Source organism: Varroa jacobsoni, unplaced genomic scaffold, assembly GCF_002532875.2.
Source record: "Varroa jacobsoni isolate VJ856 unplaced genomic scaffold, vjacob_1.0 scaffold_625, whole genome shotgun sequence".
NCBI lineage: Eukaryota > Metazoa > Arthropoda > Arachnida > Mesostigmata > Varroidae > Varroa > Varroa jacobsoni.
Genome location: NW_019213527.1, coordinates 78656 through 91353, shown reverse-complemented (window position 1 = coordinate 91353; position 12698 = coordinate 78656). Strand labels below are relative to the sequence as shown.

The 12698-nt window shown below is 38.8% G+C and overlaps 1 protein-coding gene across 4 annotated transcripts in view; it reads right to left on the bottom strand.

Moving 5' to 3' along the window:
* Positions 1 to 4690: 4690 nt before the first annotated feature.
* The window catches only part of LOC111262053 (corticotropin-releasing hormone receptor 1), an 84047-nt gene continuing 76039 nt past the window's right edge, over positions 4691 to 12698 (bottom strand). For 3 of the 4 annotated variants that reach the window (XM_022836025.2, XM_022836024.2, XM_022836027.2), the window contains 5 exons: positions 11095 to 11228; positions 10531 to 10613; positions 9518 to 9671; positions 6230 to 6271; positions 4691 to 5181 (listed from right to left, as the gene is read on the bottom strand). In XM_022836025.2, coding sequence (XP_022691760.1) covers positions 4753 to 5181; positions 6230 to 6271; positions 9518 to 9671; positions 10531 to 10613; positions 11095 to 11228 — 842 coding nt within the window. In that variant the 3' untranslated portion in view covers positions 4691 to 4752. The remainder of the gene's footprint in view (positions 5182 to 6229; positions 6272 to 9517; positions 9672 to 10530; positions 10614 to 11094; positions 11229 to 12698) is intronic. The other variant, XM_022836026.2, reaches the window with a different exon arrangement.

The window sequence follows — 12698 nt, the reverse complement described above, 5'->3', positions numbered from 1 at the left end:
GGTGCACCTATTGAGGTTTTTTATCGACTGCTAGGAAGAACTCAGATTGCATAAAGAGCAGTTTCAGATTGAAATAAGAATGAAGTAAGATACTCTTAGCGTTTCATTATATTTCTAGAGGTAGCAGGACAGATTCCCCGAAGAAACAGCAGCGGGAACATTCTGCAAACAGTTCTGGAAGGAATTCTTCTTCGTATCTGATAAGGTTTGGGAGTTAACATCATCGCTGAAAGGACAATCCACTTACCAGAATCAAATAGCTCCCTATTATATACTGAGCTTGGATAATTTCTCTTAATTAATAACAAATTCCAGTCTTATTTTGTCCAAACATTGGAATGTAGCTGCGTTACCTATCTGCAAGGCTCAAAACTGGAGTCTAAGTCTTTCAGGTGACGTTGCAGCTAACAGTGTTTCATAGTGTCAAAAATCACAAGAGTTGTATTCCTAATTCATTCCGACACACTAAAAAAAATTGCCAGACGTCACAGCTCATATCGTATGGTTCGATCTATTTGTGTATGCTTTGCAATTTCAGTACCTGCGGCTCTTTCGACTAAAAAACTACCTTTTACGATAATAGTAGCCGAGTTGGTGTAATAGTACTGTACTTAGCTACTGAATACAAGGGGACGTAAGATAATCCTGGAACGGCGTGATTCGGTTGGCTAATACGCATCTCCTTGCCATAGTTAACAAGCGTTCTGCCACGCTGGCTCAAATATCAGCGTCCATCAGAAATCAATAGTTAAGAAAATAAGGAACTGAGGAAAATTAGGGACTTCAAAAAAAAAAATGAAGAATTATTGTTATCAAAGTCCATAACTGCTCGTATAGGTGTTATGCCGTTTCATTAATTTATTATAAAAGTTCTGGATCAATTCAGTAAGATTCAGCCCGGTTAAACTTCTCTTGGGAGCAAGTCCTTGATGCTACGTTTAAAACAGGCGCTTCCCAGAACTTACTCACATAAATAAAAAATTTGCCGAAATACTAAAAAGAAATTACGTTTTGTAGTTTGGATCCAAGATCGGCACACTTCGTTTTGTGCCGGAAAAGGCCTTCGGTCGCGACGTCTAGCGACGGCAGGAATGCTGGAAAAAAGTTAAGATATGTACCTTCAGATTTTAACGCGGCATCCAAGAAAGCTCGCTTTAATAGATACTTAAAAAATGAAAGTATCTTTCATAATTGTTTTAGACTCGTTACTGATGTTCGGAATGAATAATGTTCCTCGAAAACTCTAATCTGCTCAATCAAATTAATAACGAACCTGTTTGTAAGCAACCGGCCTCAAAAAGTAGATGGCTTTCACGGAAGGCAAACAATGCCAAACAGCAAAGAATCCCGCGTCCCCATTTTTGTTACGGGTTTTAGACAATAAATGTCATTATCAGTGTGACGGTCATCGTGCTCCTGTTTAACACAGGTACAATCATTGGTGTCAATTTCATGCCGAAATTATTCGAACATTTTTCCAGAACGTTCAGTCGCCTTTTGTCTCATATCGTTACCTAGCGAATGATTGAATTCGAAAATGGTTACACACAAACAATTATGAGTAGTGATGAGGTGACCCACCTGACTTTGTTCAACTGATAGATCAGCACGTTTTTTCTGTTGACAACTGTAAGCTCGTTCATAGCTGATAAACTTTAACCTAACGTAAAGATCCTTTGCTCAGTTGCCGATGAATATAGGCCAATTCCTTACATTATTCCTCAGGCCTTTTTGGCTTTCAGGAGGTGTGATTATAAAAATATTGGCTTTCACTCCTATTCGTTAGTCTCACAACGTTTGCAACATGCATAAATTTAAATGCTACTTCAGATTACGACTGATGATTTGTTTTTGACGTAGGTAACTCGGACTTGTGTGGAGCTTCCTTATGACGCGCACGTAGGAAAGTTGGTTAATACATCCACCTTTTTGCCTCATGAACATGATTATGAGTCTTCCTTTATCCTTAGACGCTTTAAATGGCTCTGAGTGATTGTCTCTAGCTATGGTCCAGTAGCCATTCACACATGGCCCATTATAAAACGCCAGTTAATTTAAGTATAAGATATCAAGGGCAGACACGCTCGTTTTCACTAAACAAGCGGAAAGGCCCACTGATCGACTGATCATTTCCATGTCCAGCCCGATGCCGGTGATGGATAAAGCAACCTTTTTTGGAGTTGCAGTACTCTGGTGTTGCCATATTGCTACCTTAGTTATTAACCTTTACTTCGAGGTCTGTTGATTTGCCTTGATATATCTCGCTAAATAGACTTGGGAGGTATTTGATGACTGAATCAATATTTTTCTAATATTGCTAAATGTACATTTAAGAAAAGCTGTGGCTGACGTAGGGACACGGGTATAATGTCTGTGAGAACGAAAATTGCGAAGTTAAACTTTTCCTAAATAGAACCTACGGCAGTGGCTTCCTACTCGCCTCTTAAGGTGGTACTTAAAAAAACTCATATTACAGGTAAAGTCCCTATTTTTCATATTTCGTACACTTCTCATAAGTGCCACAGAGCGTACCGCTTACTTCTTTACTTTGTCGTAAAATAGTCTTCACCGAAAAGGATCAGTGACTGATCCCTTTAATTTACGAACAAAGGAGGGTTCCCATTTATTACGGTTCTTCTTGTAGGAAAAGAAAAATTGGTAGGGTCCTGGTTAAGATAAGGGCTCGGCCGACTTTGAATTTACTTAAGTGCAAAGATAATCCCGTATGCCGTTGGGACTATGCAGTACATTTAAAATGAAAACTCTTATCATTTGGACCATACTGTTTACTGAACAGAAATAAATCTACTATGTATTTCATGAAGGAGTTTGAACAAAAACGCATATATATATGGCAGATCTGGCAAACAGTGCACTTAGCGTTTCTGTCCCTAAAACCAGCCAGTTGCATTCACTGCTAGCAGAATATTAGATATATATACTATATATATATAAGAATATGTAAAAAAAAAAGGTATGTCTTAGTTTCGCTTCCCTTTTAGCTCCCACAAAATCTATTGGTAAAATCAGGACACAATCAATCGTGGAAGGTAACAGTAATCTCAACTAGACGAATCGAAGACAACGATATAGCGTAAATAAAACTTCAACAGGAAGGCAAACTCCGAACAAAAGATGCACCAAAGCAGACGAACAAAATCCTTACTCGATAAAACTATAAACATCACTGTTTTAAGTAGAGCCAACCATCACTAGATGCTTTACCTAGGTACTCTGTGCTGTTTGTTATGTTCGTACTGCAACGACTGCGCGAGCGATATCGAAGCAATTTAATATCAATATTTGTAGTGTGGTCTACACTGATTCATTTGGCTCAAATTAGCGACTGTCAATAATAGTTCAATGTTATAGATCAGGATTTATACCTGCGCTAAAATCGTATAGTTGTCCTACTAACGAGATGCTAGTGATGAGTGCTAGAAAAAGGTTCTTTATTTGAATATAAATGTACCTTGAAAGCCGTATTTGGCTTTTCGATATCGCACAACCATCTAAGCCTCGACAGCTCTTCTTAGAAGCGATGTAATCCCCTTTCAACCGACTCATCCTTTGAGGAATATATTGGCTTAAACGATTATGCGTATCAATCCTTTTGGGTACTATAGTATTTGCTTTTTTTTTTCTGGTTAGAAAGATCTTTTACGCGCAGACACGTCCTATACGAAAGCACCTGCGACTAAAATTGTGCCGAGGCAAGTGACGCATTTATTTGTCGTTGTTAGAAATTCGTTTCTAAGCCATGTCCTCATGATCATCATAAATCAGACTTTTACGTATGCACAGACTGTTTATTAGTAGGAAAATTTCTACAGATAATAAATTATGGAGGCAACCACGCGGTCTGATCGAAATACATGTTTGTATTTCGCTCAACAAAATGAGATATAACTTATAGGAAGTCTCGTTCGGTTGTACTTATTTTGCTTTAAAGAAGGTTCTGTATGATGATGAGGCTGTTTTCATTTAAGTTTTACTTAAGCACTGGAAAACACGGCGTGCCTTATGCGATTCTATCTATTTTTGAATTGTAGAAGCCTGGAATTGATCTTGATATTTCAAAAATATAATATAGTTCATTCCACTGAGTATATAACCGTAGCGAAATGTTTTTGCGAACGCTATATACTTTAAGAAAAACAAGAATACAGTAAGTTGAATTGCAAAAAATATTCTATTTGTGTTCCAAAAGACAAGCTCAAATGCAAATGCAAATCGACCTTGCAAATTTTGCTGCGTACACGTTCTTTTGCATTAAGCTGAGACCTCTTAGGACTAAACCCTTTCTCTGTAGTGCAAATTAAAACATCTTTTGTTTATTTAAATATATAAATAAAAAAAAAAAAAGCTCGCGTTAAATGACGTGTGCGTATTTACTATTCAACAATATGCTTGCTCGCAAAAAGGGTTTGTTAAAACCGTATATGTCATTATACGTCTTTCGCTCAATTATTTTGCCTAAAGAATAAAAATATACCTGAGCCACTCTCATAATATTTTACTTCGTTTTTACTATTAATACTACCCATCGATAAAGATTCGTTCGTTCCTCTATTCAGTTAAAGTGAAACGTTTTCAAATGGTCAGCTTCCATTTTGACTCCAGGGGAGCTCCAGGTGTCATAGGTTTCCCTTTGTTTTTTATCCTTCTAATAAAGAAAAATTAAAAAAAAAAAACGTTTTTCTTGCTCGAAGAAGAGCAGTATTTATTTCTCCATCTCATTGTACTAGTGTATTAAACTTGAGCTATGTCTGTGCCTACCGACCGTAGATCCTTCGGTCGTGCACCTTTTAGGGCGTCATGTTCAGCGTCTCCTGCACTTGAAAGCGCCGCAACGTGTACGCTTAGGTCACAGAATTCTAAATCTGTGCCGTCGCCTTGAAGTAGCGACGTTTTCTTGGAAAGTCGCACTTCCGTAATGGACAGTTCGTGCCTGTTCCCAGTCACCCTCATTTCTATAGGCTTTCCATCCTGCTGGTTATGCAGCGCCGCATCCTCGAACTTGATTACTCGGTGACCTTGTGCTCGACCCGGGTCAATCCCTGGTTGGGAATCTTGGAACGATGTTACGATCGCGGAGCGCAAACAACTCGACTTTGATTTTCTGTTAGGGTTCCGACGAAGCGATGCTCGAATGTAAGCTGTTCGTAGGCAATCCTGTACCTAGAATTTGATTTGGATGAGACATTTTTTGCGTCTGCATCATTTTGTCTTTCACATTGTGCCTATTCAACTAAAGATAGTGTTACGCGAGTCGTACAATTTTAATTTATATAGATAGGTGTCATGTGCACCCTATGTATGTGGGCGGTTTCACAGAATGATGGTCATTATGATAATATGCATGATTCGGCAATGTTAAAAGAACTGCTGTCATATTTCTCATTATTATTCGATTTCCGGTAAAAGCTCTAAGATGATTTATTTATTGTTAAGAGTTATCCTCCTTTCTATATACAGATACATCAAGTGTATAAGTGTCTAGACAACTGGGCGTCGTTTCGTGAATTCGAACAAAGACGAACTATTATCTAATCATTAAGCGCTCAGCGAAGCCCAAAAAAAAATTAAAAATTTCCGTTCTGCCCGAAATCGATGATTTACGTTATTGTCATTTTCCAAGCGATTTCTGAAAAATACGAGAATGACTTTTACGAGGCAAACCGCAAGATTTTCAACGAGGTTTATATTTGAGGGATTCACTTTCAATATGCCTACGTTTTCTGATAGAAGAATTATCTGCTGTTTTGAGAGGAAAGTTACAAATACCAATTAGATGGGCAAGACAAACGTTTAGCCTTTTTGAAACTTGTTAGGCCTTGTTGCACTTTTAGAACTTTTTGGCGGTTTTAAACCTCTGTATTTTCAGGAGTTTTGGTCTCATTTCAGCCTAAATTTTAGTTGCATTAGAATTTTCCGCATGAAGCGTATTTACGAGTGTAGTGGGAGCGGAAAAAATTGAAAACGGATTGTTAATAATTTAAATTCCGTATGGTGAATGGCGGTTGTATTGAATAAAGATTATTAGCAGGAATAACAGTTCTAGTAAACGCAAACGCAACATCGTTGAGATATCTGTTTTATGTTTAGACACAGTCGTAGAAACCATACGAAGATACATCTCAATTTTAGTATATATATATATATATATATATATATATATACACACGATAACAACAAATGTTTAGCCATTTTCTCAGGTCTCACTTACCTCGCCGTTCATGAAACAATGTATTACCGATACGAATATTCCCTGAAAAACGTAGCATACCGTAAACCTTTACTAAACTGTATTCTATTCGCTACCCTCTTTTATAGATGGCGCTATAATTCGCTATTTGTGGCTCCGTTCCGTTAGTCATAGACACTTCCTCCAAACAATATCTTGATGAATACATTTATATGAAAGACGTTATTATATCTATTGTCTATAGAGGTAGTTAGAAATACGTTCGTGGTTATGTTGTTATTGCTCTACCTATAAACAGATAGCCTTGTCTGTCTTCGCGATCAAAACGAACCATGTCTGGCATTACCACTCGTGTACAATAGCGACGCAGCCTTCCATGGGAGTTTTTCCTAGTTAAGTGCATTTGTTGTAAATGGAACAACATTTACTATTGCGAAAAATACAAGAAAACAATTTACCAATCAATTAGCACACGTTCGCTTCAATTGGAAATGCTAACGGGTTTGTGCTTTAAATAATGTAAAAGTGCTAAAAGTACTAAAACAATTTTTAGAGCGTAGACGTTGACGGTCGATAGCGTATGATTTCTGCCGAGCTGCACTAACTGTAATCGCTCAAAACACAGTACCGACACAATGTGACAGATACGTTCGGCGATGATTCGTTATAACCTGATTAGAATGAGTCCATAAAAATTTGTTCAACGTTACAAAACTCCGTAATCGTTTGTACTATTCACGCATCGATTTACGCTACACGCTCGTCTTCAGGTAAAGAAGAGACAGCCAATCCAAATTTTTATTTCAATTTACACTCCCCACCACCGCCCTTCGTTTGTGTTGTTTCGAAGCTACATTATCCGAATCTTGCAATACCACTAACACATTCGCTAAGGTCTATATTGACTATCCAACCGAACAAACTATTTTCACAACGTTTCGGTCTTAAAAGAAATCCAGCAAAAACCCTAGAGGTAGATTTAGATTTCTGCTTGCCGCTGTACTTCTTGTCAAAGTATCACAAATAGATCTAAGCTCAAGGTCTCCATCGGTAGTTAGGAGGTGTCAATGTACAACAACGAAGCGAAAAAGATGGTAGAGGAGAAGCTAATGAGTAGACAATAGAGGGGCTAGAAACTTCCAAGGACGCCTTTAATGAAGTCATGTATTCTTCTCTTTTGCACTTCTAAGGCTACCAAAATGACACTGTTTCATTCTCACAGCTAGCGAACAAATTTATGAATCGGCGAATAGAACCCGTAGTGTCCCAGATGATACGCGGCTGGGCCCTACGTATCCGCATCGCTCACCTTCATGGCGAACGTGGATGAGGCTATGTCCTGGTCTTACCGATTCATTTAAGCAAGGATTCTCATTTACCATAGGAAAGCTACCTCTTCAAACTGCTGCTGGGATTTATGACGTAATTTCTCGAGCCAAAGCCGTCCACCAAGCGAAGGGCCAGTGTAAGTATCAATGTAGAGCACAAGCGTCCGGCACTTTGTCTTTTATAGGCAATTTAAGTTGCCATAACCTCGCTATTCCTTGAGCCTATGCCCTTCGAAGACGTAGACCGTAGTGGGTCTGCAAAATATACATGTACGTGTGATCTATAGGTATAATACCTTATTATCGAGAGGTTAAAAGGAAACTGATACTAACGATAATACGGGCAAATATGTAGAATTTCACGAGTAGATCACGAGGTGGACAGGCGTAGATGGCTTACGAGCAATATAGTATTTCCGCGGCGACAAGCAGTGGGGAAACTAGACCTCCCAATTATAGTTTTCCATTAATTCATCAACAATGTAGGATTAATATACGAACATATTTCGATGGCAAAAGACCAAAAGGACGTTGGATAACACGGTAAACTGTGGATTGAGAATCGTCGCTGACACACAAATGTCTGAACTTAATATTACAACCTAAAAGCATTTGATGTCTGCTTGGACATATTAGGTTTAGCTTTCACTGCTTGCAGGTAGGCAGCAGCAACAATCTGGCTGGCGTTCAATAATTTTCCTAAGGCATCAGGGTTTATGGTTTAACAGCAACTTGAGATGGATGAAAAGTTATAGGGCTGCAAAGTACGTTACATCATCGATGGCCGCCAAATGAAGAAATCGTGGACCACGTCCCATCCAAAGCTGCTGGTTCGTTTACCCTGCAGATACGGTGCATGGGTCTCGGATATAGGGGTAGTACAAGTTAAAAAGATACGTTGTGTAAAGCATCAACTAAAAAGACTGTTCAGTTTGTTCTATGTAGTTATTGGCTAGAGTGTGATATAATTTTCGGGTAACCATAATACCATAATGTGTAGCCATCTAATCCTTTACATAACAATTTAATCAACTGCCATTTGCTTTGATAAGGGACCACTAATAAGACGAGAGAAAACGGTTATGTCGGACTAATGTTAGGCAGTGTCTGGTAAAGCCGGATCTGGGTTTCAACAGCTGGTCTCAGTTTATCAGAGACTCCCTCTTGTTAGTTAGCGTCTAAGTCTCAGGGTTTCCAACAGAAACAAAGAAAACATTTGCGGAATTTTAGCATTAATATCACGAAATTAGACAATTTGTTACTTGGAAAAAAAACATCTCAAAAACCCATCTCGCTGCACCAATATATCCCAGGGAAGAAAATGAAATGGTGTCAAAAAATGCTTGGCTGTTTTTTTCTTATTTTAGTTTATGGACAATAGTTCAGACTCAACGGAGATCATTGGACGGTATTTGGTAAGGTGAGATTGCAGCAGAAGATAAAGGCGCAATTTTTGCGCTCTGCAGTCAAAGCTCATTCGTCCGATTCTGCACTTTAGGCTCACTTAGGTCGGTATTTTTTAATGTTGCTCACACCCAGTAAAATATGCCTCAGACATTTGCCAATATGCAGTACGGCTGAGAAAAGGACTCCGTCAATTTTGTCATCATTCTGTCGGTTCGCCGGACGGAATTTACAACAAAAATAGCATCGATTAGTGAAAGATTGTTGGGTATCCTTAGAAAATAGTCAAATTTTGTGCCTTAAAAGATATGACTTTTGAAGCTTCCCTTAAGTTTAATTTTTGTAGACATCCCAGTCTTTTACCATAACTTCAGCCTGTGAAGTGTCGTTTCTGCGTGTCATGTAGAAAAAGCACACGTGTCTGTCACGATTTCGTACTGATGAAAGTCAAATCTTACGTTCTAAATATAGTGCACTTTATCTGGTTAGACACGTCTAGATAAAAAGTATTTTAAACCAATCTGGCACCGATTAAGTCTTATCGTATTATCCAGTATTAAAATGCACAAAAACACACTTGTGATACCTGTGACGATTGCAAGGCAGCGCTGAGTACGAGGTAGGCTTCTTTGAGTCTGGGTATTGCAATTGAGTTTTGCGGGTTGATTGCAAAAAGCAGATGAGTGAGCCCGAGCAGCGGGAAAAGAACTAGTGTAGCCTTTAATGCCGCCCTATCCGTCAAGCAGAGATGAACAAAAAGCATCAATTATGCTTAGTTAGTAATGGAGACAGATCTGAACCTGTTTGAATATTTTTTGCTCCCAATTGTGCTATTCATTATCATACACCCAGAACATCACCTATGAGAGTCTGTGAAGGGCCCACCTTCAAAGACTTCTAGCTTCGGGTGACTTCAAGCTAGCGTAACTTGTGAAATATTCTTTTTCGCGTATTGGGTTTTCTAAATCTTAAGTCTACCTGCTTTTCTCAAGGTGTGCGTTTTTTTACAGACTTTACAGGTTATTATAGGTTCAGATACCAATCACTACTCGCCCGTTCTCGAAGCGTTCATGTATCCAACCCTATGAAAAACTATGTTTCAAACAGGTCCAAGTATCGCTGTCTGCGGTTTTCACGTCCGCACATCTCGAAAAGTTTTGTATTAAGCGAGAAGATGGAAAGTTCAATCTACTACTTAGCCGTACTAGCAGAGTACATATTCCATTGTCGGTGAAACGGGGTGAGACGTGGGTAAGCCAATTGAAAAACTTCATCAATACAAGTGAGATCGTTCGAGGTCGAGAGAAAGGCAGCCCTGGTTCCAGAGCCAATCAGTAGGTGGCTTTAATGGGGCTGAATCTGTTAGCTGCATTTGAATAAAACGCGCCGCAAACAATAGATGTACGTTGGTATAGTTGTGACGCATTTTATTACACTAAGAGCTAATATTGAGGCGGCTGCTGCTGTTACTAGTCATACTGTAGAGAGACATAAACTGACCATCATAGGTACTTTATCTATTTGTTAGCTACTTGGTAGGCGGAAACTTGTAGGTGGATTAAGTTCAAGTGTTAGAGGAACGGCACTAACCGGAATTGGCTGTTTTCGGTTAAGTCAGCTTTAGCCTTAGAGATTAGGATCCGTACTATGTTTACCAGAAACACGGAATTAATCTGAAATTGATATAAAAACGGAGCCCGAGACAAGAGACAGAATAAAGGTAAAATCCACGTTAATGTTATCAACCATTCAATAAAATCACTGGTCCTTCATATTTTTCGGTGGGTCAGGGTAACGACAATTCCGAAATTCGGTTTCTATTAGCTCCACGTGCACGGCACTGTGTACTACATAGGGGCATGTGAATCGTGGGCTAGAAAAATAGACTAGGCATGTCCTTCAAACGCAATACAATGCAACACTAGGACTGTTCCAAACATAAAATGAAACATATTATTTAATAAGGTCTAACCGTACGAACAACATACTTCTTTTCATACACTAGCTGAAGATATTTCAACGCTGAATCTTATAATAAGAAGACTAAATTAACAATTATTTTTTTCAACGAAACGAAGTTACATGCTAGATTGAGATAGAAACTGGATAACTGAATTCGGATCAAGCAACAACAAATTTAAAACGGTAACTTACGAGCACAGCTATGAGTCGTGGTGCAATAAGAAACCAGACGGCTGAGTGTCTGGCGTAACCCTCCCAACAAGCCCGATCCGGATACGATAGCTCTGTTACTACCGCCCAAGGCACGACGGAGGCCAATGGAAGACCTGGGTCGGAAATAACAGTGGGTAAAGAAAACGAGACCGTATTTCTAACAACGATTTGTGTCATGTTAAAAGAAGCAAAATGGCAACAGAAACACTCGTACTAGTTGAAACAGTTTCAACGCAGTTCTTCAAGTCACATGGAATTATCGCCTGGTTTTTTGATGTTTATCAGAAATTGTTTATGAATGGGGTAACGCGAGCGGCAAGAGCAACATATTAAAAAACATTGTGATATTTCGAATCGTTGTTAACTAATACACCTTTGAGTTAACACGCTATAAGTCTACATTTTCATCCTGATTTTTACTGAGAATGTTATCGAGCATGATTTTAGCATCATGTACGATGGTGGAATATTTTGTTTTATATCTATTTGAATGCTTCTTAACAAAGACGTTTGTAATTCAGCCATGAGATATGCTGTATAATTTAGCTTTTACAGGCGATACATAATTAACGAAAAGCGGTTATTTATTATATAAACAATCTATTATGATCGCACAAAACTCAGTAATCTTACGTGTTCATCCATGTCCCATTCTAGGGCTCCTGTGAGTTAATAATATTTTTGCGGTTGACTGCTGTGGGAATAGGTTGATAGGTCGCTATCCACAGGCACGTTAGTTACAACAATATCTACTTCGTCTATCGCTCGCCATTTTAACATGGAAGTTGCCGCTTTCGATATTGCCAATATCGGCTAGAGAATATTGATTTTGCATAGAACTACCTGGGAAGTCTATAGCGTGATCCCACGCTGTTCCGGTGAAAACTTTTTCCCGCTTATTAGACAAAGGGTTTATCCAGATTGTTGCGTTAGTGTGGATAGGATAACATATCCAGTTTACATGCACATTTAGATTTTATTATCTCGCAGTGAAAGGGACTGCTGCTCCGTGATTTTCAACTTGGAAATGGTCGAAGTAAAGTAGAGAATACGGGAAATTGTTCAAACTTCACAAGAACACCAAATCTCAGGCAGACAGTATGTTAAGGCACAGGATTTATTTCTATGTACATCTGCTCTTCGATAATAACTAGTGAGAATCCACGATTCCATTAGTACGTAGGCAATTATCTTAGCTATTAGTGCGCGCTTTATGGAAGTAGTTTTCGAACCAGAGAGAAGTTTCTGCTCGGAGGAGCTAAACGTGCTGCTTTCGGCATTTTGTCACAATGAGAACTGATCTTTTCATATACTTACTCACCTTACTACTACTACTAACTGCTAAGATCGCCCAAATATATTGGACAGGTAAAACAGAACTTAATCAAAATAGATGTTGGAAGGGCTATTCAGAAATAGTCCTTCCAACAACTTCCGAAAGTAACTCCACAAGTTTGGCAAACATGGTAAAAAAACAGCTGAACAGTCAACGTACAGCAAATACACCTGACCTCACGTCAGTGCCACGTTATCAACCACTATCACCGGGATATATATGACGGTCTAATGTCTCTTTTGTAACC